Genomic DNA, 24,694 nt, shown 5'->3' with positions numbered 1-24,694 from the left:
CCAAATCTACTAATTATATGCATATCCTATCTTCTGGGCCTGAGTAGCAGGCAGTTTAATTTGGGCACGCTTTTCATCCAAAATCCCAAATGCTGCCCCCTACCCTAGTGAAGTTAAATGCACAACCTGTGCGATGCTTATCGGAGTTACCACAATTCCCTGTGGGTTTGGAACTTGGGCTGCAGTAGTGCGTAAAGTGTGCATTAGGAAGGTTACCACAGTTTCCTGTGGGTTTGAGCCTTGGCAGCGCGCGAGTAGAAAGGTTCCTGCAGGTTTCCTGTGGGTTTTAGCCTCAGCCTGCCCTGGTTCATCGACTAGTCAATGCTATGCAGTGCACGTGTGCGCTTTACAAAGTCACGACGGGTGTTCTGTTTTGGACTTGCGGTTACTTGTACGCGTTCTGACATTTCAGGCTTGCACAGTGAGTATTGTTCTTGGAACCTTTGGGTCTATGGACTTGGGCTGCAGTGGCAGCGTGTCAGTATCCATAGCCAAATTACAGCAGGTTTTGGTTCCCTATATGAGACTAGACAATTCAGGCCTCATGAGGCTCTGACAGTTCAGGCTTCTCAGATAAGTATTAGGGGGAAAAGGTGTCTTCTGTAACCCCTTTTTGGTGCCTGTGGAACTTGTGTGTGTTTGGGCTGCTGAAGGCCTCCTAGTTTTTGGTACCCTCTGAGCAGGCTTGGGGCGTGATTCTAAGTCCCCGTTGTATGTTATACTGAGTGACCGACTGATAGGGAATATACAGTTGTGAAAATAACTACTGTTCCCTGAAGGAGGGACCGAGGTATAACATATGTTGGCCCTGCGCTGTCAGGGGATTTGTGCTCGCTGAAGAGCGGAACTGAATTGAGGAAATGAATGCAAGTCCTAGTATTATAGCCAGGAAGGCGGGGCTTCCGAGGGCGTGCTTGGCATTCATTGGCCTTGTTGAATGTGGTTTCATTTTTTTTTTTTTTTTCTTCTTTCTTTTTTTTATACAGGTGAATGTGATTGGTCGTTAACTCCCCATACTATGTTATACCTCGTTCACTCCTTCAGTGAACAGTAGTTATATTCATAGCTGTACGTTTGTTAAACTTTCAAATCAATGTTTGTGGTTTGGCATACATTTTAAAGTGGGAAAAAAACTGAGTCAAAGCGTAATTCCATTACTGTGGTATTGCCCGGTATCTTTGGTTGCAGGGCTCCAAATGCATAAAATTACAGAAGGAAAGGACCTTAATTCATTGGAAAATAGTCTTGAAAAATGTAATTCATGCCAGATTGTAATGAATGAAATCTTTGAAGACTATATTCCAAACAGGGAGTGCTGAGTTGAGTAGTGATTTCCTAGATCTCTTCTCATAAGTGACTGCCTTAACCGGTTCCCCTACGTGTTTCTATTATACTGGCCCAGTTATGTAACCATATTGCTGTTTTGAGGAGAGTTATGTCACTAAACAAGAAACACAGCATCTTTCTGCTGTCCCCACCCATCCATCAAATATGCCTAGCTTTCAATTCAAAGAAATTGATTGTCAATTTGAAAGTGGCTTGAAGTTGGAAGCAGTAAGAAAATAACCTTTCCTAAGACCATCTTTAGAGATGTATTCCCACTGATTTATCTACCAGGCAACACTCCTTTTCAGTATGTGTTTTACCGTTGGTTTCCCTTTCCCCTCCGCAGTGGTGCTGACCAGTGGGGACGGCATCGCCTTGCCCCAGAAGGTGCTGTTCCCGGCCGAGCGGCTCAGCCTGAAGTGGAACCAGGTCAACCGCATCGGATCAGGTCTCCAGAACCTAGGCAACACCTGCTTCCTCAACTCGGCTCTGCAGTGTCTCACCTACACTGCTCCCCTCAGCAACTACATGCTGTCCCGGGAGCACTCTAAAACATGTATGTTGATAATAGAACCAGGGGCTCTTCTGTTTATGTTACATTTTCATAATGCAAAGCAGGAGAAGGTTAGAAAGAGAAACAAAAGTCATATTTAGACAAAGAAGAGCGGCTTCAAATTGATCAAAGTGTATGTTGATTCCTTGCTTAAACTTGACTGCACTGGGCCTTTTTCCCGTTTTTATATACATTTCCACACTATGAACTTGGAATAATACTGTGAAATTATGATAATGCTCTTTTGTTGTAAGAGCTGTTTGAAAAGACTGCCTGAAATTTCAGCCTGTTTTGGTGGGATGTAGTAATTAGTTAATAGACCAATAAGAAAGAGTTCTAAACCGCTCTGCCAATAACAGCTAGTTTTCAGTTTCCCCTACGCACTAAGACCACTCCCAGACAGGCCTAGCAAAATTCTTGCTTGAGAAATCGCTTTTTGCTAAAATACTTTGTTTTCAATTAAAGTGTTTAAAAAAAAAAACGCAGTAAGATACTTTTTTTCCTCCTAAATTAATTTTTACCCAGAAATTATTTGATATTGAGATCAAAGTGGCTGCATTAGACCTTTTAATGCCTATCACCTGATTGACTGCCTCTGTGTTGATGTTCAGGTCACGAGCCTGGATTCTGTATGATGTGCACCATGCAGAATCACATCACCCAGGTCTTTGCCAACTCTGGGAACGTCATCAAGCCCATCGGAGTCCTCAATGAGCTCAAACGTGAGTAGTATTTACTTTGGAATCAGAGGGGGAAAGACTTTCGCACAATGTGGATAGGAATTCGTCTTTGTGCAAACGTGTTGAAAGCCATTACAGCTAACCAACCTGTCAGCAAAATAGTTTTCCATACAAAAATGGAAGGAGAGTTGAGACTGCATCACAGGTGTAGAATTCTGTGAAACTTGGTCAGCAAAATTAGTTTTCCTCCCAAAAATATAGAGTTGATTCTGTAATTTTTGGAGGGAAAACTGACAGGGTCAAAGTCTCATTTATTATGTTGCTTCTTCACCTGTCTATACCTCTGTCACACTTGTGCAGGGATTGCAAAGCATTTCCGTTTTGGTAGCCAAGAGGACGCCCATGAGTTCCTGCGATACACAGTGGATGCTATGCAAAAGTCCTGCCTGCCTGGAAGCAAGTAGGTGTTACACTGAAACTCACATCTCATCTGACCCACATTCACATTTCACTTACAACACAGAGTGAGACATGATTAATAAATCATGTTTCATTGACCATCTCCTATACACTAGGGACCCTTAACTGACTTTAGGAAGCCTTCCTCCTATGTAGAGTGGAGGGCTATTCTGCCCTCCAACAGGTTGCCTCTACTCTCTGGAATTACTTTTGCTCTATTTCCTCTGCTGTCTCTTCCTCCTCAAAGGGCTAGGACATTGTGTCCCAATGAGAAATTAAATGAAGGCTATTTTGTTTTAAATGATCCCGTGTGTACGCATAGCCAGCAATTTCCCTTGAAGCTATTGGGAGTCTATGATTAGCATCTTTGATGGTTTGACGTTTCCTTTTTCAACAGATTGGACAGGCAAACGCAGGCAACCAGTTTCATCCATCAAGTCTTTGGAGGGTATCTAAGGTCCAGAGGTAGGCTTATTAGTGCTATCTTGAAAAAATATATATAAACGGTACCAGTCAAAAGTTTGGACACCTACTCATTCAAGGGTTTTTCTTTATTTTTACTATTTTCTACATTGTAGAATAATAGTGAAGACATCAAAACTATGAAATAACACATGGAATCATGTAGTAACCAGAGTGTTAAACAAATCAAAATGTATTTTATATTTGAGATTCTTCAAAGTTGCCACCCTTTACCTTGATGATAGCTTTGCGCACTATTGGCATTCTCTCAACAAGCTTCATGATCTAGTCACTTGGAATGCATTTCAATTAACAGGTGTGCCTTGTTAAGTTAATTTGTGGAGCCAATCAGTTGTGTTGTGACAAGGTAGGGGTTGTATACAGAAGATGGCCCTATTTGGTAAAATATCAAGTCCATATTATGGCAAGAACAGCTCAAATAAGCAAAGATAAATGACAGTCCATCATTACTTTAAGACATGAAGGTCAGTCAATGTGGAACATTTCAAGAAATGTTTAAGTTTCTTCAAGTGCAATCACAAACACCATCAATCACTATGATGAAACTGGCTCTCATGAGGTCCGCCACACGAAAGGAAGACCCAGAGTTACCGCTGCTGCAGAGGATAAGCTTTCGTCGTTACCAGCCTCAGAAATTGCAGCCCAAATAAATGATTCACAGAGTTCAAGTAACAGACACATCTCAACATCAACTGTTCAGAGGAGACTGCAGCAATTTGAACATGAAGGCCTGATTCACGCAAAGAAACCACTACTAAAGGACACCAATAACTTGCTTGGGCCAAGAAACACGAACAATGGACATTAGACCGTTGGAAATCTGTCCTTTGGTCTGATGAGTCCAAATTTGAGATTTTTGATTCCAACCTCTGTGTCTTTGTGACGCAGAGTAGGTAAAGGGATGATCTCTGCATGTGTGGCTCCCACCGTGAAGCATGGAGGAGGAGGTGTGGGGGTGCTTTCCTGGTGACACTGTCTGTGATTAATTTAGAATTCAAGGCACACTTAACCAGCATGGCTACCACAGCATTCTACAGCAATATTCCATCTGGTTTGCACTTAGTCCCACTATCATTTGTTTTTCAACAGGACAATAACCCAAAACACACCTCCAGGCTGTGTAAGGGCTGTTTGATCAAGAAGGTGAGTGATGGAGTGCTGCATCAGGTGACTTGGCCTCCACAATCACCCGACCTCAACCCAGTTGAGCTGGTTTGGGATGAGTTGGGCCGCAGAGTGAAGGAAAAGCAGCCCAACAAGTGCTCAACATATGTGGGAACTCCTTCAAGACTGTTGGAAAAGCATTCCTCATGAAGCTGGTTGAGAGAATGCCAAGAGTGTGCAAAGCTGTCATCAAGGCAAAGGGTGGCAACTTTGAAGAATCTCAAATATAAAATACATTTTGATTTGTTTAACACTTTCTGGTTACTACATGATTCCATATGTGTTATTTCATAGTTTTGATGTCTTCATTATTATTCTACAATGTAGAAAATAGTTAAAATAAAGAAAAACTCTTGAATGAGTAGTTGTGTCCAAACTTTTGACTGGTACTTTGTGTATGTGATATATATGATGCAGATACAAGCATTGCTTGCTCTTTGGGGTATTAGACAAGGTATCTGTAAAGCACTATGTGACAACTTCTGATGTGAAGAAACTTTATAAAATACATTTGATTGATATACTTTCTCTGTGTGTGCTGCTGGACACCATTAGAACTTTTGAAGAGGCAATTATGATTAGATGACTGTCATAGTTGTTAATAGGTATGATTATCTAATAATTGTCTATGCTGTCTTTTTACAGTAAAATGTTTAAACTGCAAAGCAGTCTCTGACACGTTTGACCCTTATTTGGATGTCGCTTTGGAAATAAAGGTAACAGTGAAGTACCTTTTTCATGGTGTACAATGAGGAAACCTGTCAAACCTTTTGGTGTCTTTCTAAGAATACATCATTGACACGTTTCATCCGTGTTACCTTTCAGACTGCTCCCAGTATCACCAAAGCACTGGAGCAGTTTGTTAAGCCTGAGCAGCTAGATGGAGAGAATGCCTACAAATGCACTAAGTGAGTATATCTGTATTATATTTATTGTTAGTCTCAGCATAGTGCTGCCTAAACCAGTGTTATTGCAACCTTGTGAACTGCGTTTTTAGTTTCCTCGTTGTTTCATTGGTTTTTATAACTGTTCCAACTGTGTCTGTGCAGGTGTAAGAAGATGGTTCCAGCCTCTAAGAGATTCACCATCCACCGCAGCTCCAATGTACTCACCATCTCACTGAAGCGCTTCGCCAACTACAACGGGGGCAAGATCGCTAAGGTAAGTTCAGAGTATATTATTAGTAACAGAAACATTAACATGGACCACTTCTTTTAAGAAAACCGTTTTACCGGTCAAATTTTTACTGAAATCTTTCATTGGAGAGATATCATCTCACACGGCCTTGCTCTCGCTCCCTTAGGATGTGAGGTATCCTGAGTGCCTGGACCTGCGTCCCTTCATGTCTCAGTCCCACGGGGAGCCCCAGGTCTATGTGCTCTATGCTGTCCTGGTGCACTCTGGCTTCAGCTGCCACGCTGGACACTACTACTGCTATGTCAAGGTAAGCCCCAACATAGATACAAAATCACTGTTAAGACTGCTCCCAAACACACTCCAATCAATCAATGAGAGAGACTGCTTAAAACCCCCAAGTGAATAAGCCTCTCACCACTTCTATGTAAGCCTAATGTATTGGATTACATCTGTCTTCTACAGGAGGTTATGGTTACTATGGTGTCCGTGTGACGTACTGTATGTTTGTGGGATGCATGTCTAATTTTTCTCTCTTTTCCCCCCCCACTTTCTCTCAGGCTAGCAACAGCCAGTGGCACCAGATGAATGACTCCTCTGTATCAGTCAGTGACATCAGATCAGTCCTCAACCAGCAGGCGTACGTCCTCTTCTATATCAGGTGAGTAGCTAGCACCCATTCACCTTTTGTTTGAAAGATGAAAAATATATCTGAGCGTTGAAGCATTACGTGTGTTTTCTAAAATGAAATCTGCTTGACGATGCAATAGTCCTGTGCAGGATTTCCCTTGTAGTGGTTGAGTTTCTCATCTGTGATGGGTGCTGCCTGTTCTTGCCACCAGGTCACCTGATCTGAAGAACGGAGGGGACTACAACCACATGAGTCGGCCCCCTGGACAGTCGTCCCCCCGCCCCATCCTCACACCCCGGGTCAACATTGGGCCACGACACACCAACACTGGCTTCATAGGACCACAGCTGCCCCCACACATGGCCAAGGTACAGCCTCAACACACACTAGCCTCTGCACAATCTTTTGTTCAAAAGCAACATGTGTAATAAATGTCTTTTTTCCCCCAGAACACCTTTCACATCAATGGGAACGGCTCCCTAAGGGACTTCCCCTCTGGCTCTAAGCCCAGCACCAGCAGTGGCGGCAGCAGCATGGGCAAGACTAGCTACGGCCTGCTCTCCGCTTCCTCTTCTTCTTCCTCCTCCTCCTCCTCTTCCTCTCATTCTCTAAGCCGTCCTACAGGTATCCCTGACACTGCCAAGCGCCAGAAGCTCTCCTTCTTCATCGGTCAGGGCAAACAGATCCGCCCCTCCTCATCATCATCCTCCTCTTACGCCCAGCCATCCTCCTGTTCTTCGTCACAGACTACCTCAGACATGTCCGCGCCCCGGGCTCCTTGCATAAACGGTACGCCCTCCGTGAACGGAAACGGTCATGGAGCCTCATTCCTGGTGCCGTATGGCCAGGAGTCATCGGAGGAGTCTGACCAGGAGGGAGGCAGCGGTCTGGAGAACGGCACGACCAAGCTTCACGTTAACGGGAGGAAGGGAGGGGCCGTCTACGGCCCCGTCCCCAGAGTGCTGGCCCTCAAGCCCAACGGCATCAGTAACGGCCAGGCCACCATGCACCATAACGGGTCCGGGGCCAACGGGACTAACGGCTTCTCCAAACTCAGCCAGATCGGACATCAGAACGGACACCACAAAGTTAATGGCATCAAACACCCGGAGAAGGTACTTCAGTCGAGACACGCACACATATTTAAATACTTGACTTGAATCCACAAATAACATTTGCAGAATTTTCACACACACAAGCAGCTGTGTATTATCTGTGTGTGTGTGTGTTGTTGTGCAGGTCAACGGTCATGTACCGTCTCCTGGGTTGGGTCCCAGCATTTCTAATGGGGCGGAGTCTCACCACAGTGGCACAAGGTGAGTGTTTCGCCTCGTGTACACCGGTTGCGTCAAACTATGTGTTCCGGCAGAAGTCCGTTAATTTAATTGGGAAGCAATCTGCACTGCTGCGACTCATCTGCCGGACTAGGTTGTGGTGCGTGGCACTGCGTGCAGTGTGCCATATGCGTTGCTTTGCCGTGCAGTACCAGAAGTAAACCACACAAAAAGCTGCTAATGTGTAGCGTGATACTTTTTGTTGTGATGCGGTGCATGGATTGTGAAGACTACGTGAGATGTATCATACAGCAATAACCTGTGTGCACGCAGCATTAGATTATGTTTTACCTATTTTGTTTTATCAGATTCTCTCATGATCATTTTGATATACAGTAATTCATGAATGTTATTGATGTACTTGTTTTTTTCTGCAGCAAAGAGGTGTATAATGCCACCCCCAGCCAGGACAGCCCGTCTCAGAGCCTCCACAGTGCCGACAGCGACAGCCACCTCTCCCCAACCCCAGAGAAAAGGACTAAAACTCACTCTGACCCCCTCCCTCACCACGTACCATCAACCACTGCTAACCCGCCATCCTCATTGGCCGATGTTGGCGCTAAGCCACCTACTGACGCCACGAGGGAATCCAGCTCCACCTCCAACCCTGGGGCCTTACCCCTCCAGCCCACCCCCCACTCCCTCAAAACCCTAGTCTCTCCAGCCTTCTCCCAGCCCCTCTCTGGACCAGGCCTGGGGACCACAAAAGGCCTCGGAGCACCACACAGCAGATCTGGGGAGGACGTCAGGGATACTGAGAATAGCCCAGCAGCAGGGCTGGATGGACGGCTGGACGGCAAGCCCAGCTCCAGAGAGGAAAGAGACCGGAGGTATTCTTCTGATCGGGATAAGGGGAGAGACCGACTATATTCTTCGGACCGCGATAGGGATGGAGACCGGCTGTACTCTTCTGACCGGGATAAAGACGGAGAAAGGAATAGGTACCACCGTGACATGAGCCGTGAACGCAACTGGGACCGTGACTCAGACCGCTATCGACACCGGCGGGACCACAGAGATCGAGAACACCACCGAGACTGTGAACACCACCGGTCGTACCGTGAACGCTCGGCCAGCCGCGACAGACACTGGGAGTCAGAGCGTCGCTGGGAGAGGAACGCCTACCACCCCAGGGACAGGGACCGCTGCCACTACCACAGACCCAGAGAGAACAGGGAGAGGGACAGGAGGGAGCACAGCCTCCCCCACAGAGAGGAGCCTCACGGACGCTCCAGATGGAGGGGGGAGAGGGGTGAAGGTAAGGACAGGGGTGACGGTAAGAGGGGTTACTACCCTTCACAGGAGACCCCCCTGCCCACCCCACTAAGCTCCAACACCAAACCCAGTCAGCCCCCCACTAGCCCAGACCTTTCCCCAGCCAGACCAGCCCTGGAGAAACGACCCGATCCTCTGAGAGAGGACAGCTTTGAGGAGCGTCGGGCCAAGAAACACAAGAAGAGCAAGAAGAAGTCCAAGGACAAAGCTAGGCGTCGAGAGAATGGGTAAAGCAGTCATATTTTTTTTCTAAGTGTATTTTATTGCCTCCACAATAATAGACAATTAATTCAGTTGTTACTTTAACCCTGACCTGCGTGTTCTTTCTTCAAGGACCTCTGACGTGGATTCCTCTGACAGGGCTGCCAACGGCAGCAGGTCCTCCAAACACAAGAAGAAGAAGAAGAAGAGGAGGAGGCACGACACTGACACGGAGGACGAGAAGTCCCGCTCTACCCAGAGTTCCGAGGGGCACCGTGACCCCAACGCCCCCCGGGAAAGTCACAGGGCAAGCAGCAGTGACGAGGGGAGGGCGAGCAGGAAGCGAAGTTACCAGGACGATGATGGCTCTGACAACAGCTACCCTGAGAAACACCATCGCTCCGATGACGACGACAAAGACCGCTTCGTCTCTCGCAATATATCGCCAACAGCAACCTCTCACAACGCATCGCACCACCACCTCAATGGGCACACAGGTAAGAAACGAGCTGATTTAGAAACCATACAATGGTTTCTATAGATATCAGGTCCACTAGTATTTTTCAGTTTGTAACTGTTCAATAATCTTGACCGTAATATGTTTTTCTGTTGTAGGTAATGGCTTCAGTCGACCCAATGGAAACTCCCACGGATGTTCTACCAATGGACTGTACAATGAATGACCTTAGACATTAGATTTTCTCTGTTTTACCAGAGAGAAACAGAACAATGTAAGTGTCTTACTTTTACGTCGGTCTTACTCAGAGAATCTCTATGCTTGACTGTGTGCTTATGTGTGGAAACAGTAGCCGGTTTCAACTTATCATCTTGATTGTCTAGATACTGTAATGGGTCTGTATGCAAACGTAACACATCTCTCTCCCATTGCAGACTTGGAATACTGTAAAAATCAACCTTTATGGAAAAGTGAAATGCAACAGGAATGTCATCCCGAATATTTGAACGTGGTGCTGAATTACTGGGAATATACTGTATTTTTACCACACAAATGTTTTAAAGATTCTACCAGATTCTTTTTTTTTTTTTTTTATTCTCTTTTTTTCTAATTTACTCGGTAGACACTTGTCACTCAATGGACATTTTATGAAAAATAATTAATATATACACGTTGTAAACAAAAAAGAAGCCTGGAGCTTAACCATCTCAACTGCTGCTCAGTGGAAGACTCAGGACTTTGTTAAAATGAGACTTATTCCTCCTCAGAGAACTGACCACTTGGTTAAATAATCGAACGACTATTGTTGTTGCCTAGGAGATGACCTGTTTGATATGACTTCAGTTGGCTGCAAGTTTGTCACCATATCTGTATGGCTGGAGTTGTTGGTAAAAAAAAAAAAGGTTTTTGCTTTGATGAAAAGAAAATGGAGGGAAACATTATGGAGGAGTGAGGACCGTCTGGAAGAGAATGATCTGGCCCAGGCCCCATGCGGCTGGGCGGTGGTGACTACGTGTGCACTTACCACATCTACTCTGATGGACATTGCCAGCTCTTTGTTGCTTTTAATTACTTTTTAAAATTCTCTCTCTCAACCTGTCACTGGAGAAGATTCCCTCCCTCTACATCCCCCTCTTCACTCGCTTTCACTGAGATATAATTTCTATCCTTAAGTCATTCAAGGATTTAAAAAGCATAATAATAATCATGTTATCACTTATGGCTGTGGACCTGTTTTTATTTTTTTTATAGCGTCCAAAAGAATACTGTGAATTTAATTTTGAACTGTACTATCAGTTTTTTTTTTTTTTTTATACATTAAAACAGTCCTGTATCAGGAATACCAATGTAGAATTTCTTTTTTTGTTTTAGAATTCCCACGACATAATTTAGACGGTGTTCTATGGACATAAGTCAGTAGAACAGTATGATGATCTGCTTTTGGTCTGCTTGGATGGCTTTGTTTTCTACCTAAAAAGACAAACATGTAAATGGTTGTTAATACATTTCTAGTTCTACAATAGCATGTCAAATTTATACATTGTACAAGGTGTATATAAAACGCCTTAATACATTTAATGTCATTGTTATTCTTTCTTTCTTTTTTTTTGAGTGAATGCTGTTGATTGGGGATGTACACAGATGGGGAAAAGTTTCTGCCATTTTATTGGAAGGATGGAGTCATTTTTCTGACTTTTGGTAAAAAAGATTGTATATGAGTGATTGTTTAATTGGATAGACTGAAACACTTTGGATTTAGGGCTAACAGTGGTTAGGTATTTTTTCATATTGTTTCTAGGTTACACAATGACAGTGTGGGAGTTCAAAACAGGACCTGTGTACTCATTTCTTATCCACATACAATAGACCGTGTGGAAGCTATAACCTAAAGAATAGATGGCTGGGTAGGTATCAGGCTGGTCAGTTACACAGGAGAAGATCTGGTATTTTTACTCAAAATCCTCATAACATTAAGGCTTCTGTAACATTTTGAGATTCTCTTGAGCTTTTACACAACTTTTGACTTGTGTAAAGTTCCATGTGTCAGTCTCACAACGGGGCGTTGTAGATCCAAACCTGAGGGCTCTAGTCAATCTTTTTCGCTGAAGCGTTTTACTTTGCGCTCTATAAATTGAGGTAATTTCCAATTGAGCCGACATATGCAGCGTTTACCGTGAACGCAGTCTCTGCTAACGCGGGAACATTGCCATCACGCTGTAACGCTGACTTCTACGATACAGAGTGAATAGAGCCACCAGTTTTCACCTTGACACCTTCCAATGTAAAACCCAACTGGCTTGGCTGCTACATTTATCTGTTTATTTTAGAAATGTGAGGAGTTGGAGTATGTAATCTGTAATGCTCAACTTTGAAATGTGAACAAACGGGTGTAGGCTAGCCATAACCTTTTACATGCTACAGAAACAAACTATGTACAGTACATATAATGTAAAGGGGAATACACTTTTGTAATTAGAGAAAATAAATATGAAAAACAAATGTATAGCAGTGGACTTTGAATCAATACATAAACTAGCTTTGAATAACTCAAACTTGACAATGTATTATTATTATAGCTCTGCAGGAATTCACATTTGACCTTACATAGACCATATTGATATCTAATATGAACTGGCAACAACTGGGTATCGCATTATAAAACAAGAGGAAAGAAAACAAATTCTTATTGTACACTACTTGTATCAGTTGTTTTGCAGGTGAAAATCTGACCCGTTGATTCCTAAAAGTTTGAGGTTCTTCTGACATTGAAATCATACTCAATTCACCCACTAGAGGACAATGTGGAGCTAGCCAAGATGTCCATGTTTCTTTGAGCCTGCTTCGATGGTTGGGGAAAGCGCCATCTGTATGGGGACATTGGGGAGGCCCCACACAGCCTCATACATACTGCTCCAGACCATTGTCCTTTTCACAATACAGTACATTCACACATTATACAATTTATAGTTGTGTGCATTGCATTCACACATGCATCTGAAAAGAAACTGATAACCAAAATGTCAAGTGCCCTTCCCTACTTGTCCTTTATCCATACTGATGAAGTGTAGACGTGTTGCATCCAAAGTCAAATCCCCACAAAATCTGGATCCCCTTTTCTGCTGTGGCCATGTCTCCTGTCCCTGGGCTGAGTGTGAGGCCCCCCCTGTCTCCTGGAACGATGGAGGTCCATGCTGGTGTCACTGATGATAGGGTGGGTGTGGTCAGGTTCTCCTCACTTCTTATTGGCTATCCTCCGCTTCCTTGTGGCTAGCATGTCATAGAAGGGATCCCTGCTGATGCTTGCTCTGCAGAAAGAGATGGATTGGTTATGAAAAATAAACAATGGTTGTGTATTACAGTAGCCTGTGTAGGCCTTTGTGAGCAGGTCTGGGAATAGTTTCCCCAGCTTTACTATATTCGTTATCGGCACAGTTCACATTCTAACCTACACCCGTCCAAGGAAAACATTGCAATTGGTTTCATGTTTTTCAGCCTCCTCTGAAGGAGTACCTCTCTATCAACATAGATGTAACACAATAAAGCTGTCTCAACAAGCTTGTTCTTCGGTACATTACTGCAGACTATTATACACCCCCATATTCCCTTGAAGACTGAAGAGGGAAAAGCCATAGCGGTCCATTAAATTACTGAGAAAAGCCCTGCGTCCGGTCTGAGTTGGTTGTTGTTTTCTCTTCACACACAAACCCCAACGGGACAGTAATAGGGTTGAGTAATTCACTGCTTTCCCGGCAGTAGGAACACAGGACATGCTGAAATGGCCATTCTGTGTGTGTGTCATGCGAACCACAGAGGAGACTACCTAAAGCTGAGTCAGGGTACAGAGAGTGTGTATGTGAGCGAAAGCAACCCTGGCCTGTTCTGCACACAGTCAGTCTGCCACCCTGTCCCACAGTCTCACAGCTACAACTACACATAGAAGAGTTCTATAAACCTGACCTACAGCTGTGATTTCATACAGGGCTGGTATGCACTAGGAAAGGCACTGGTTTCCCACTGTAAACTCCCTGTCCAACACCCTATGTAAAGTATTAATTGCAGAACTGAAGTTGACATTATGTCTCCCTGTCAAATCTCCTTAACTGTGTATGGCATCCACTACTTCCAAACAAGCTTGCCAGTAAGGTTGTGGAACACACAGAAAAATCTATTTTGTTGATTCTAATGGTGTTTCTATATCATCATGCCTGATGAGAGTATCATATAATATGATTTCTGCTTCAGATATCGATCATTGGAAAGCTCAGCTGAGAGGAGCTATGATCAATCACCCTCTGGGTCCAGTTTAACAGAGCATTTTTCTCCTTAACAAGACAGCATTTGTGTATGATAAATGGTTTGGATTTGGCAAAAACACTCAGAGGAAAGAATTGAGGCAGAGTGCCGGAGAAAGAGAGTACTGCGTGTCTTCTAGCTCTCCTGTCTATAGGCTAATCTAGAGGGCTTTATCAAACGGAAACCCATTTAACCTCCAGAGAGCTCAGATCAACTCTGAGTCCAGTCTTATCTACCGCACACTGTGAGAAAGTTAGCCTCTCAGCCATATGCGTTAGTGAGTCACACAGTTACATCAAAAAGTTCACACGTGGGAAGAAACACATGGTCATAGTGCTATTTGTGTAAAGACGAATGTATCTTCAAAGAAGCGCCGGTGAATACATACTGGTGTAATCCTAGCTTTGTCACTGAATCATGGTGAGTTGAGAACCACTGGTGTCTCGTAGCAGACTCTTGGTTGTGTTTACATGGCGGGCAAAAACCTTAGGTGGGTTACAGCGAAAGCGTACTTGATGGATTTGATCCACTCCTCCTTCTCCTCTGTGGTGGGCGCTGAAATCCTGTACACTGTGTGGTTGCCCTCGACGACCCGGCCGTCCGCCTCAGTCTTACACGCCTTGATCAATGAACCCTTGTGATTGGGGTTGTAGAGCTCGAAACAGTTCTGATTGGACGACAGAGTTAGAGAGAGGGAGATAAATAATTAGCTAGGGTGAATATTCAAGTGGAAAGTACACAGAGACTAAGTATCCAGTTCATTTCATTAGCCCATTCTCAGGCATTGTTTTCTTTCCATATTTTGGGGAACTTACAGGTTTCCTGGGCTCATCCACCTCTCTTATGCTAAGGTTCTCTAGAGGAATGATCCCACGAGGTTCCTTGTCCTGGAGACAACACAAAGAACACATTCAATACATGATTTAATATATAAACACACTGCATATAGTTATATGCCAATTGATTTATGCAGCTGCCCTTTACATAAATTAATTTGTTGTGGCAAACTCCTGCAAGTTTTGGCAGAACAAAATAGTGTGCCTCAACTGTTTACCAGAAGCCTGTTTTTTGGTAAGGGTGTTTCAATAACTACAAATAGTTTTTATATACACATAAGGGTGTATAAATCAGTCATACAAAAGACAGGAAAACTAAGTAACTTCCTAACTGTACATGGTCTGTATCCTACACACGTTACAACTGTACTATACTGTTATTGTTCACACTGAGGTCACACAGAGTAGTGCACCTAGGGGAGAAGTAACCCAATGCTACAGTGGATTTCTATTGTGTCTGGGAGGCTCTGCAGGATGGGAGTCTGGGGGTAGTCTGGAAGCTGAGGAGACCTTGAAGAACAGAGTAGAACAGCCCCCCTGTCGTCCACAGTCTTTCTCTTAATGAGAGAGCACAGCAGGGATGGGATGCCCGGGGACTGGACTGGGCTGGGCGCTCAGTGCTGGGGGGTGGGCTCTAAGCAGTGTGTGTGGGTGTGCTGGTTTGTGCCTATGTGTGTGTGTGTGTCAGTGTGTGTATGTGTGTGTGTGTAGGGTAATGGGGGAGGGGTCTGGGCTAGGCCAGATGTGCAGCAGACCTCCCAGATGTTTTCCATGCATCGTGTTAATTGCTGGATCGGGGTGCATTTAGGTCAAAGGGCCGGGCTGCATCTGCTACAGACTGGCTGTGGTGTGATGTGGTTGACTGGCTGTGGTGTGGTGTGGCTGACTGGCTGTGGTGTGGTGTGGTGTGGCTGACTGGCTGTGGTGTGGTGTGGTTGACTGGCTGTGGTGTGGTTGACTGGCTGTGGTGTGTCTGACTGGCTGTGGTGTGGTGTGTCTGACTGGCTGTGGTGTGGTGTGGCTGACTGGCTGTGGTGTGGCTGACTGGCTGTGGTGTGGTGTGGCTGACTGGCTGTGGTGTGGCTGACTGGCTGTGGTGTGGTGTGGCTTACTGGCTGTGGTGTGGTGTGGCTGACTGGCTGTGGTGTGGTGTGGTGTGGCTGACTGGCTGTGGTGTGGCTGACTGGCTGTGGTGTGGTGTGGTTGACTGGCTGTGGTGTGGTGTGGCTGACTGGCTGTGGTGTGGTGTGGCTGACTGGCTGTGGTGTAGCTGACTGGCTGTGGTGTGGCTGACTGGCTGTGGTGTGGCTGACTGGCTGTGGTGTGGCTGACTGGCTACAAATGACATACAATAGCCACTCTCTCTGACTGTCTGCCTATGATTCTCTCTCTCTCTTCAGTATTGATAAAACCCCACGCTAACTTACCGTTGTGTATTCAAAGTAGTACAGGCAGTTGTCAGTCAGAATGAACCACCGTCTCTTCCAGGTCTTCACTCTTCCACCTGCAGAGAAACATACCAGACATGTTGAGTAACAACATAGTAACATCCTCACAGAGAGAGACAAGAGCAAATGGCCAAGCCATGCGGAGAGGCAGTGTTGTAGGCTACACAGCCAATGAGATGATACTGCTAGTATTGCAGATAGAAATGTCATGTTTAGAGCTGACATGATTCCCTATATTCTACATTCGCAATACATTTCTATCTGAATGTTCTGTAATGTTACACCCGCCTGAATAGACCCCAGCGCTACATGTGGATGCTACAGTAATCACTTGGGCCTTTACAATACTATAGAAAAGCTACTACAAGGGTGTAAGATGGAGGCTGCTTAGTGTTAACGTTGAAGCAACCAGCGCAGCCTTTCTCTCAGACACATTTCAATGCAAAAGCAGTTATGCATATTTCCATTGAGACTCAATGTTGAGACAGACAGACTAGCCTATAGCCCAGCCCTCAGTCCTTAGGAGGAGTACCCTAACCCTACGCTATCCTAGCCCTCCTACCCCCAACCTTCCCTCCAACCCCACCCCTCCACGTGCCACATCTGGTTCTGATCAGCAGTCTGCCCATTAAGCTGATTCAATCAGGGGTCCAATATTCCCCCCCCAGCCTCCCCTCCCGGTCCCCAGAGGGCCCTGAGCAGTGCGCGGTATTGCTTGTGAAAACAGTCAAAATGTGTGTTCAATTTGGGGGAGAATCCTAGAAACGCAGCCTTTCACGTGTGACGGCATTGCGTTGGCTCAGCCGGAGCTGGGGAGCATGGTTCATTGGTCAGGGGTGGCTAGGCATGTGACAGTATACCCAACCCACTACATAATAAAGACATTTGCCTCTCAAATTAAGTGACACATCTTAATTTATTTAAATATTTTATGGATATAAAGTGAAAAGATACAGAGGGACAATTACTCATTCTGCATTTCTGTAAACTAATCAATGTTAACAAGTTCAAGTGTTTGCTGTAATGAGTATACTTCAAGTACTAACAATTCAAAATGGGGATGTTGGGCCTATTTCTAGAAGCATTCATCAAAGTCTAAACTCAGCTCTTTTTCCATTGGCCGAATCGCTCTCTCTGTACCGTGAAGGCAGCCAAAGCCAGTCTGTCTGTCCGACCGACCAGGGAGTGTGAAGATCAGAATGAGTAACAAGATACAATTCTCAGACATTGCATTTTTTTCAAGAAGAATATCTCCTCACAATAAGGTTCACCCTTCTCTCCTTGAGTCAAGTCTCAATCAGTAGATAAATCCAGACATATAATTCTCTACAGTTGTACAGATAAGGATTATTTGATGCAAAATGATGCAAGGGGTCAATAATCCATGTAATTATAAGTAATAATAATACATTGTACTACACTGAATGTACAAAACATTAAGAACACCTTCCTAATATTGAGTTCCAACCCCTTTTGCCCTCAGAACAGTCTGAATTTGTTGGGGCATGAAACTACAAGGTGTCAAAAGCGTTCCACAGGGATGCTGGCCCATGTTGACTCCAATGCTTCCCACAGTTGTGTCAAGTTGGCTGGATGTCCTTTGGGTGGTGGACCATTCTTGATACACACAGGAAACTGTTGAGCAGGAAAAACACAGCAGCGTTGCAGTTCTTGACACAAACCGGTCTGCCTGGCACCTACTACCATACCCCGTTCAAAGGCACTTAAACATTTTGTCTTGCCCATTCACCCTCTGAATGGGACACACACACAATCCATGTCTCAAGGCTTAAAAATCCTTTAACCTGTCTCTTCCCCTTCATCTACACTGATTGAAGTGGATTTAACAGGTGACGTCAATAAGAGATCATAGCTTTCACCTGGATTCACCTGATCAGTCTGTCATGGAAAGAGCAGGTGTTCCTAATGTTTTGTGCACTCAGTATATTATTATTATTAGTTTACTTATAGAGTGCTATAGAATCCTAGAGTTTTATGTGAAATGCACTGTTTACATATTGTACAAACATGCTGACATTCTAACATAGGTATACGGGGGCCCCTGCAGTTCACTGTATTTTCCATGCAATACTCGGAGCACAGATGTCAGCCTGCCTGTCATATCATGTCAAAACCTGACATTGATTTATGTATTTATGCTGATGTTCCACATAGAGGGGAGCTCTAGTAGAGTCACAGCAGAGTACACCTACAGAGCTCTAACCAGTCGCTTCCATGTAACTACCTGACAGGCTGCTGTAATGACTCATTTCACTACCTGCCAGGCTGCTGTAATGACTCATTTTACTACCTGACTGGCTGCTGTAATGACTAATTTCACTACCTGACAGGCTGCTGTAATGACTCCTTTAACTACGTCATAAAAAACATAGCTTCTCCATCAGGTAGCTCCATCCAAAGGGATGCTAAAATTAGCATACGAACGTATTGCAACTGAGAGGAAAACTGGAACTAAAATGATCTGGCAAGCTCAGCCGGTGGGATGGAAAGAGATGGGGGCATAGATAGAGGATGCATTCCATAGGGCACCCTATTCTCTATATACGGTGCATTCGGAAAGTATTCAGACCCCTTCACTATTTCCACATTTTGTTACGTTACAGACTTATTCTAAAATTGATTAAATAATTTTTTACCCCATCAATCTGTATACAATACCCCATAATGACAAAGTAAAAATGGGTTTTTAGACATTTTTGCTAATTTATTAAAAATGTAAAAAACGGAAATATCACATTTACATAAGTATTCTTTGTTGAAGCACCTTTGGTAGCGATTACAGCCTCGAGTCTTCCTGGGTATGACGCTACAAGCTTGACACACCCGGGCTCCCGAGTGGTGCAGCGGTCTAAGGCACTGCATCTCAGTGCTAGAGGCGTCACTACAGTTCGATTCCAGGCTGTATCACAACCAGCCGTGATTGGGAGTCCTATAGAGCGGCGCACAATTGGCCCAGCGTCGTCCGGGTTAGGGTTTGGCCGGGGTAGGCTGTCATTGTAAATAAGAATTTGTTCTTGACTGACTTGCCTAGTTAAATAAATAAATAATAATAATAAATAAAATTTGGGGAGTTTCTCCCATTCTTCTCTGCAGATACTCTCAAGCTCTGTGAGGTTGGATGGGAAGCGTCGCTGCACAGTTATTTTCAGGTCTCTCCAGAGATGTTCGATTGGGTTCTGGCTGGGCTACTCAAGGACATTCAGAGACTTGTCCCGAAGCCACTCCTACATTGTCTTGGCTGTGTGCTTATGGTCGTTGTCCTGTTGGAAGGTGAACCTTCGCCCCAATGTGAGGTCCTGAGCGCACTGGAGCAGGTTTTCATCAAGGCTCTATCTGTACTTGCTCCGTTCATCTTTCCCTCGTTCCTGACTAGTCTGCCAGTCCCTGCCGCTGAAAAACATCCCCACAGCAGGATGCTGCCACCACCACCATGCTTCACCGTAGGGATGGTGCCAGGTTTCCTCCAGACGTGACGCTTGGCATTCAGGCCAAAGAGTTCAATCTTGGTTTCATCAGACCAGAGAATCTTGTTTCTCGTGGTCTGTGTCCTTTAGATGCCTTTTAGCAAACTCCAAGCAGGCTGTCATGTGCCTTTTTACTGAGGAGTGGCTTCCGTCTGGCCACTCTACCATAAAGGCCTGATTGGTGGAGTTCTGCTGAGATGGTTGTCCTTCCACAGAGGAATGCTGGACCTCTGTCAGAGTGACCTCCCTGACCAAGGCCCTTCTCCCCCGATTGCTCAGTTTTGCCAGGCGGCCAGCTCTTGAAAGAGTATTGGTGGTTCCAAACTTCTCCCATGAAGAATCATGGAGGCCACTATGTTCTTGGGGACCTTCAATGCTGCAGAATTGTTTTACTACCCTTCCCCAAATCTGTGCCTCGACACAATCCTGTCTCGGAGCTCTAAGACAATTCCTTCGACCTCACGGCTTGGTTTTCGCTCTGACATGTACAGTCAACTGTGGGACATTATATAGACAGGTGTGTGCCTTTCCAAATCATGTCCAATCAATTTAATTTACCACAGGTGGACTCCAATCAAGATGTAGAAACATCTCAAGGATAATCAATGGAAACAGGATACACCTGAGCTCAATTTCGAGTCTCACAGCAGAGGGTCTGAATACTTATGTAAATAAGGTATTTCCGTTTTTTATTCTTAATAAATTCTCTTTGTCATTATGGGGTATTGTGTGTAGACTGATGAAGGCAAAACAATTATTTAATACATTTTAGAATAAGGCTCTAACTTAACAAAATGTGGAAAAAGTCAAGGGGTCTGAATACTTTCCGAATGCACTATAGTGCAATACACAGGCCCTGATCAAAAGTAGTGCACTATATAGGGAATAGGATTCCATTTGACATACAACCAGATAGGGGGAAGTAGGAAGCAGCAGGAGGTGTTTCAGGCCTGGAGGGCAGCAGGAGGTGTTTCAGGCCTGGAGGGCAGCAGCAGCAGGAGGTGTTTCATAGCAGGAGGTGTTTCAGGCCTGGAGGGCAGCAGCAGCAGGATGGAGGAACTCAGAACACCACAGGATCAGCACATACTGTAGCTAGCATACAGAACACATTCTCATAGCGCAAACCCATGACCGAAATAAAGGAAATGCACCCCTTCCTAGGGCCAGGAGTTTTTCCTGATCACTCTGGGTCCCTATTTTTAAACTCTAGCTACAAGCCAATAATAACTGGTCCTCAGTTTTTCCTGGTCAGGTAACGAGGGACGGAAAACTCCTGGCCGTACACCGTTCCCCAAAAGTGAAATAGCATGTTATCATGGTTAACATAAATGGGAGCTGTGTGAGACAGATGTTGGCCAGTCAGAGGAGGAATGTGATGGGTGGATCCTCATCCAAGATCAAAGAGATCACACAACCCATTCTAGATAACCCCATCACCCCTGTCAACCATAAGTCACAGTTCCACACACATCTCTGCAACAAACAAGCTTATAGATGACCACTAACCAGCCAGCAGCTAATACATCTGTTGACTTGGAAGATAAGAGCTAAATGTTGTTAGCATGGGACCTCAGGATGAGGTAAAGCAGAGGGGTGGGAGGCAGGGAGGGAGGGTAGGAGTAGAAGCTGTCCTAAACCATAGATCTAGGATCAGTTTACCGCCACCCTCAATCCTAACCATAACCATTCATGGGGATGGGTAAAATTGACCCTGTATCAGTGGTTAGGGGTAACTTCTACTGGGATTTAGGGGGGGTACCTACCTCCTAGCGCAGAGTAAGAAGAAACAGCCAGTCACAGAACAGAACAGAAAGGTGACAGGTCAAAGGATGTGAGGGAAAACAAGAGGGCACATTTAAAAGACTACCTAATTCAACAGAGACAACAATGACGCAGTAAGGACATAAAAGGAACGACAGAGCAAGGAGCAGCTGAATCACACAGACCATGCTTGGAGCGAGAGAGGGGGAAACAGAAGAACGAGACAGTAGTGCAGAAACACAATACGAGACGAAAGAGTTGCTTCGCCAAGTTCGCAACATTTTTCGTGTCGCTAACATTTCCATCTGCCCTAAACGTGGCGAATACAGATATAGTATATTTGTATGTATGTTGGTGAACCAAGTACCAAGATATGGATTCTTTGGTCGTCACCTAGTTTCAGTAGCCATCCCTCTCTGTCGGGGTTGAAGAACGTGTGTGTAAGATCGTTGCCATCATCTTCTGGGATTTTGAAGGGTTCATTTTTGATGCTATCAAATAAATTCTGCAAAACAGAATACAAAAGGTTGAGTAATGGAAGAAACTTTTCCTCTCCCATGCACACTATCTCTGTCTTACCCTGAGTAGTTCCTCTGGCAGGTCTCCTCCCTCGTTGATACCTCTGTTCATGGAGATGAATCTCTCTACAGGGGGCTTGTCTCTGACGTTGGGGTTGTGCAGGCTGGTGTTCAACATGATGATGGCAAACGACAGCACATAACATGTGTCTGCAGGAGGGAGAGAAGTAATGAATATTTAGTACTGATACGCACCTCAACAGACACACCTCTCTGCCTTTCACTGAGGTTAACCAGGGATACGAGACACTAGAGTCAATTCATGTGTTTTGGGAAGACTGTTGTTCTCAATATATCGATCATATCTGAATATTGATCTAGAAACAATAAACAACTTCTTCTTTTCTTTTCCTCTGCTCTCCTGCATCCATGACACTCCTGCACTACATTTTGGGATTAACGGAACCTAAAAGCCAGAGTCCGTAGAAAGTAGACATTCCATTGTACTGGTGGTATATTAATTCCCTGCTGACACATACCAGCCCATGTCTGTACATAAATAATGATTCTCTGTTTCCCTCTGACGCACTCCTGTCTGTCTGTCTGTCCGTCCGTCCGTCCGTCCAGAGCTACGGAGTGCATTGTCTGTCTCTACCACAGAGGCCCCCACTGAGTGTGTTAGGAGTTCTGGTACAGTACTGTTGTTCTGCCCTGGTTTACTCAGAGCAGAGATCCCACTGGGCACACACTGGTTGAATCAACGTTGTTTCCACGTCATTTCAATTAAATGACGTTGAACCAATGTGGAACAGACACTGAATTGACTTCTGTGCCAAGTGGGATGTGTCTTGTGTGAAGAGAGCACAGATTCACTGCACAGTCCCTCCCTCTCTGGGTAGAGCCATGCAGGCATAGAAAATGAACTATAAAGTATGTATTACCTATTGTGGAAATACTATCCTTACTGTAGCTCTTTTTTGTAAATAATTCTGGATTGTGTGGGGATAAGAAGTTGTCTCATCCGTCCCTACTGTATTTCTTCCACCTAAGAGATGCTTACATGGCCAGATGTTTTGGTGGCTAACTACTTGTTGTTGATTCCACATGTGAACTTTTGACCCAGGACAGATGGCAACGGCAAAGGTCTCCAATCAAGATCAGGAAGTATTCATTAGTGATAATTGAATTCCTTCCGTATAAGGAGAATGCAAGGCTGAGGGTGACCTAGACCCACAGTGGTCAACTCATAGGAACTAATCTAAAACAGTGAATGGACATTCACTATCACTAAATTCCAAATGGCACAATATTCCCTATATAGTGCACTACTTTTGACCAGAGCCCCTATGGGGCTTACCAATAGTGAATGTCAAGTTTCAATGTAGCAGCGTTTTGACCCCTGTGGGTCTAGACAGACTTAATGTTGAATGTTGAGGATCTGACCTGTTGACTGGAACACCCCGGGATTACAGCCGCAGTACCGCGAGGCAAAAGCCTCCATCATCCGGTCAATCTTCTGAGCCTCACCAGGAAGACGAAAACTCCACAGGAACTGCCTGCAACAGACAGAGAGCAGAAACATTCAGACACTTCATCGAAGACAGTCGAATTAACTGTCATCATCAGTATTGAGTGTATACCATATAGAGTCTATTTTTATATAGAAATGTCTCCATCAGTCCCTTATAAAACCAGTTTTGTTCAGTTTGTTCCCTGTTAGATGATAGAAACATGCAGCTCACCTTAAGGCCTGGACGAGGTTGAGGTCAGCAAACTCATGGAGCTCTACGAACGCCTGCAGCACCTTGAGGTTAAACTCATCTCTGGGGACACAAAGACAGGTTTTCCAATCAGGAAGTGTTTTTTTTCTCAAGGCATTTTTCCAAAGCGAAGAATGGTAATATTATCAAGGGAATATCCAAAACATTTCCTGGAGAAGAGATTGAATAGTTCCACACACGCAGGTTGAGCCCAGAAGGGAAAAATAATATTTCCACTGAAAATGTTTTATTTTGCCCAAGCAGATGCCTTTTCCTTTGAATTCCAGAAAATGTTCTGCCTTCATTGATATACAAAACAACTCTGCAAGAGTCTGGAAGCAATCTTAACAGCTGGCCTATTGAAATGGATCCCAATACCTTGAGGTGCTCAGCTATTGAAGCTCGACATGGTCAAGGATGCATTTGATTGATGAAAAATAAGCCAACAGAATCCACACCGTCTTTTGTGAGAGAGATTTGTTGAAGAAAGTCAACATCACCTTTGAAGCATAGTGGCCTGTGGTCCTCTGATGTTGTTCATTTAACATCCAATTTAATGTTCCCGAGCCTGAAAACTCATTGTATTATGTATCGCTCATAAACTTCAGAAGGAAACCAAACTCAGGAAATGTTTCTGTAACAAAGTTTTCCAAGTAAATAAGAGTTGCTGTGTGTAAAAAGAGAGAAATATCTGAGAAAGAAGCTGATAAAAAAACAGCTTTATTACTAATGTATCTCTGAATCTCACTTAAAACAATGATCTGTGAAAAAATCCAACCGTGTATTGTATCAACAGGAGTAATAAGAAGAGCTAGGAAATCAGGACAGGATTACTAACATATTACCAAAGATCCTATACGATTGTGTCATTTAAGACAGATTCGCCCACTCTTTCT

The 24,694-nt window shown here is 44.5% G+C and overlaps 2 protein-coding genes across 2 annotated transcripts in view; one reads left to right on the top strand and one right to left on the bottom strand.

Moving 5' to 3' along the window:
* Window positions 1-11,521, top strand: part of usp42 (ubiquitin specific peptidase 42) — a 30,491-nt gene extending 18,970 nt beyond the window's left edge. The window contains exons 3-18 of the mRNA XM_038974729.1: window positions 1,673-1,882; window positions 2,491-2,601; window positions 2,920-3,019; window positions 3,416-3,483; window positions 5,311-5,381; window positions 5,491-5,573; window positions 5,715-5,826; window positions 5,969-6,109; window positions 6,360-6,460; window positions 6,642-6,798; window positions 6,880-7,545; window positions 7,670-7,746; window positions 8,142-9,266; window positions 9,373-9,737; window positions 9,856-9,971; window positions 10,132-11,521. Of these exons, the coding sequence (XP_038830657.1) occupies window positions 1,673-1,882; window positions 2,491-2,601; window positions 2,920-3,019; window positions 3,416-3,483; window positions 5,311-5,381; window positions 5,491-5,573; window positions 5,715-5,826; window positions 5,969-6,109; window positions 6,360-6,460; window positions 6,642-6,798; window positions 6,880-7,545; window positions 7,670-7,746; window positions 8,142-9,266; window positions 9,373-9,737; window positions 9,856-9,923 (3,455 nt within the window). The 3' untranslated portion in view covers window positions 9,924-9,971; window positions 10,132-11,521. The remainder of the gene's footprint in view (window positions 1-1,672; window positions 1,883-2,490; window positions 2,602-2,919; window positions 3,020-3,415; window positions 3,484-5,310; window positions 5,382-5,490; window positions 5,574-5,714; window positions 5,827-5,968; window positions 6,110-6,359; window positions 6,461-6,641; window positions 6,799-6,879; window positions 7,546-7,669; window positions 7,747-8,141; window positions 9,267-9,372; window positions 9,738-9,855; window positions 9,972-10,131) is intronic.
* Window positions 11,522-11,760: 239 nt separating this feature from the next.
* Window positions 11,761-24,694, bottom strand: part of LOC120029493 (cytohesin-3-like) — a 32,391-nt gene continuing 19,457 nt past the window's right edge. Inside the window, exons 6-13 of the mRNA XM_038974738.1 lie at window positions 23,781-23,861; window positions 23,482-23,594; window positions 22,100-22,248; window positions 21,914-22,025; window positions 16,254-16,330; window positions 14,806-14,877; window positions 14,503-14,657; window positions 11,761-13,002 (exon numbers count right to left, since the gene is read on the bottom strand). Of these exons, the coding sequence (XP_038830666.1) occupies window positions 12,930-13,002; window positions 14,503-14,657; window positions 14,806-14,877; window positions 16,254-16,330; window positions 21,914-22,025; window positions 22,100-22,248; window positions 23,482-23,594; window positions 23,781-23,861 (832 nt within the window). The 3' untranslated portion in view covers window positions 11,761-12,929. The remainder of the gene's footprint in view (window positions 13,003-14,502; window positions 14,658-14,805; window positions 14,878-16,253; window positions 16,331-21,913; window positions 22,026-22,099; window positions 22,249-23,481; window positions 23,595-23,780; window positions 23,862-24,694) is intronic.

The sequence above is a fragment of the Salvelinus namaycush genome, chromosome 35 (assembly GCF_016432855.1).
Source record: "Salvelinus namaycush isolate Seneca chromosome 35, SaNama_1.0, whole genome shotgun sequence".
Classification (NCBI taxonomy): Eukaryota; Metazoa; Chordata; class Actinopteri; order Salmoniformes; family Salmonidae; genus Salvelinus; species Salvelinus namaycush.
This window is presented reverse-complemented; position numbering and strand designations above follow the sequence as displayed.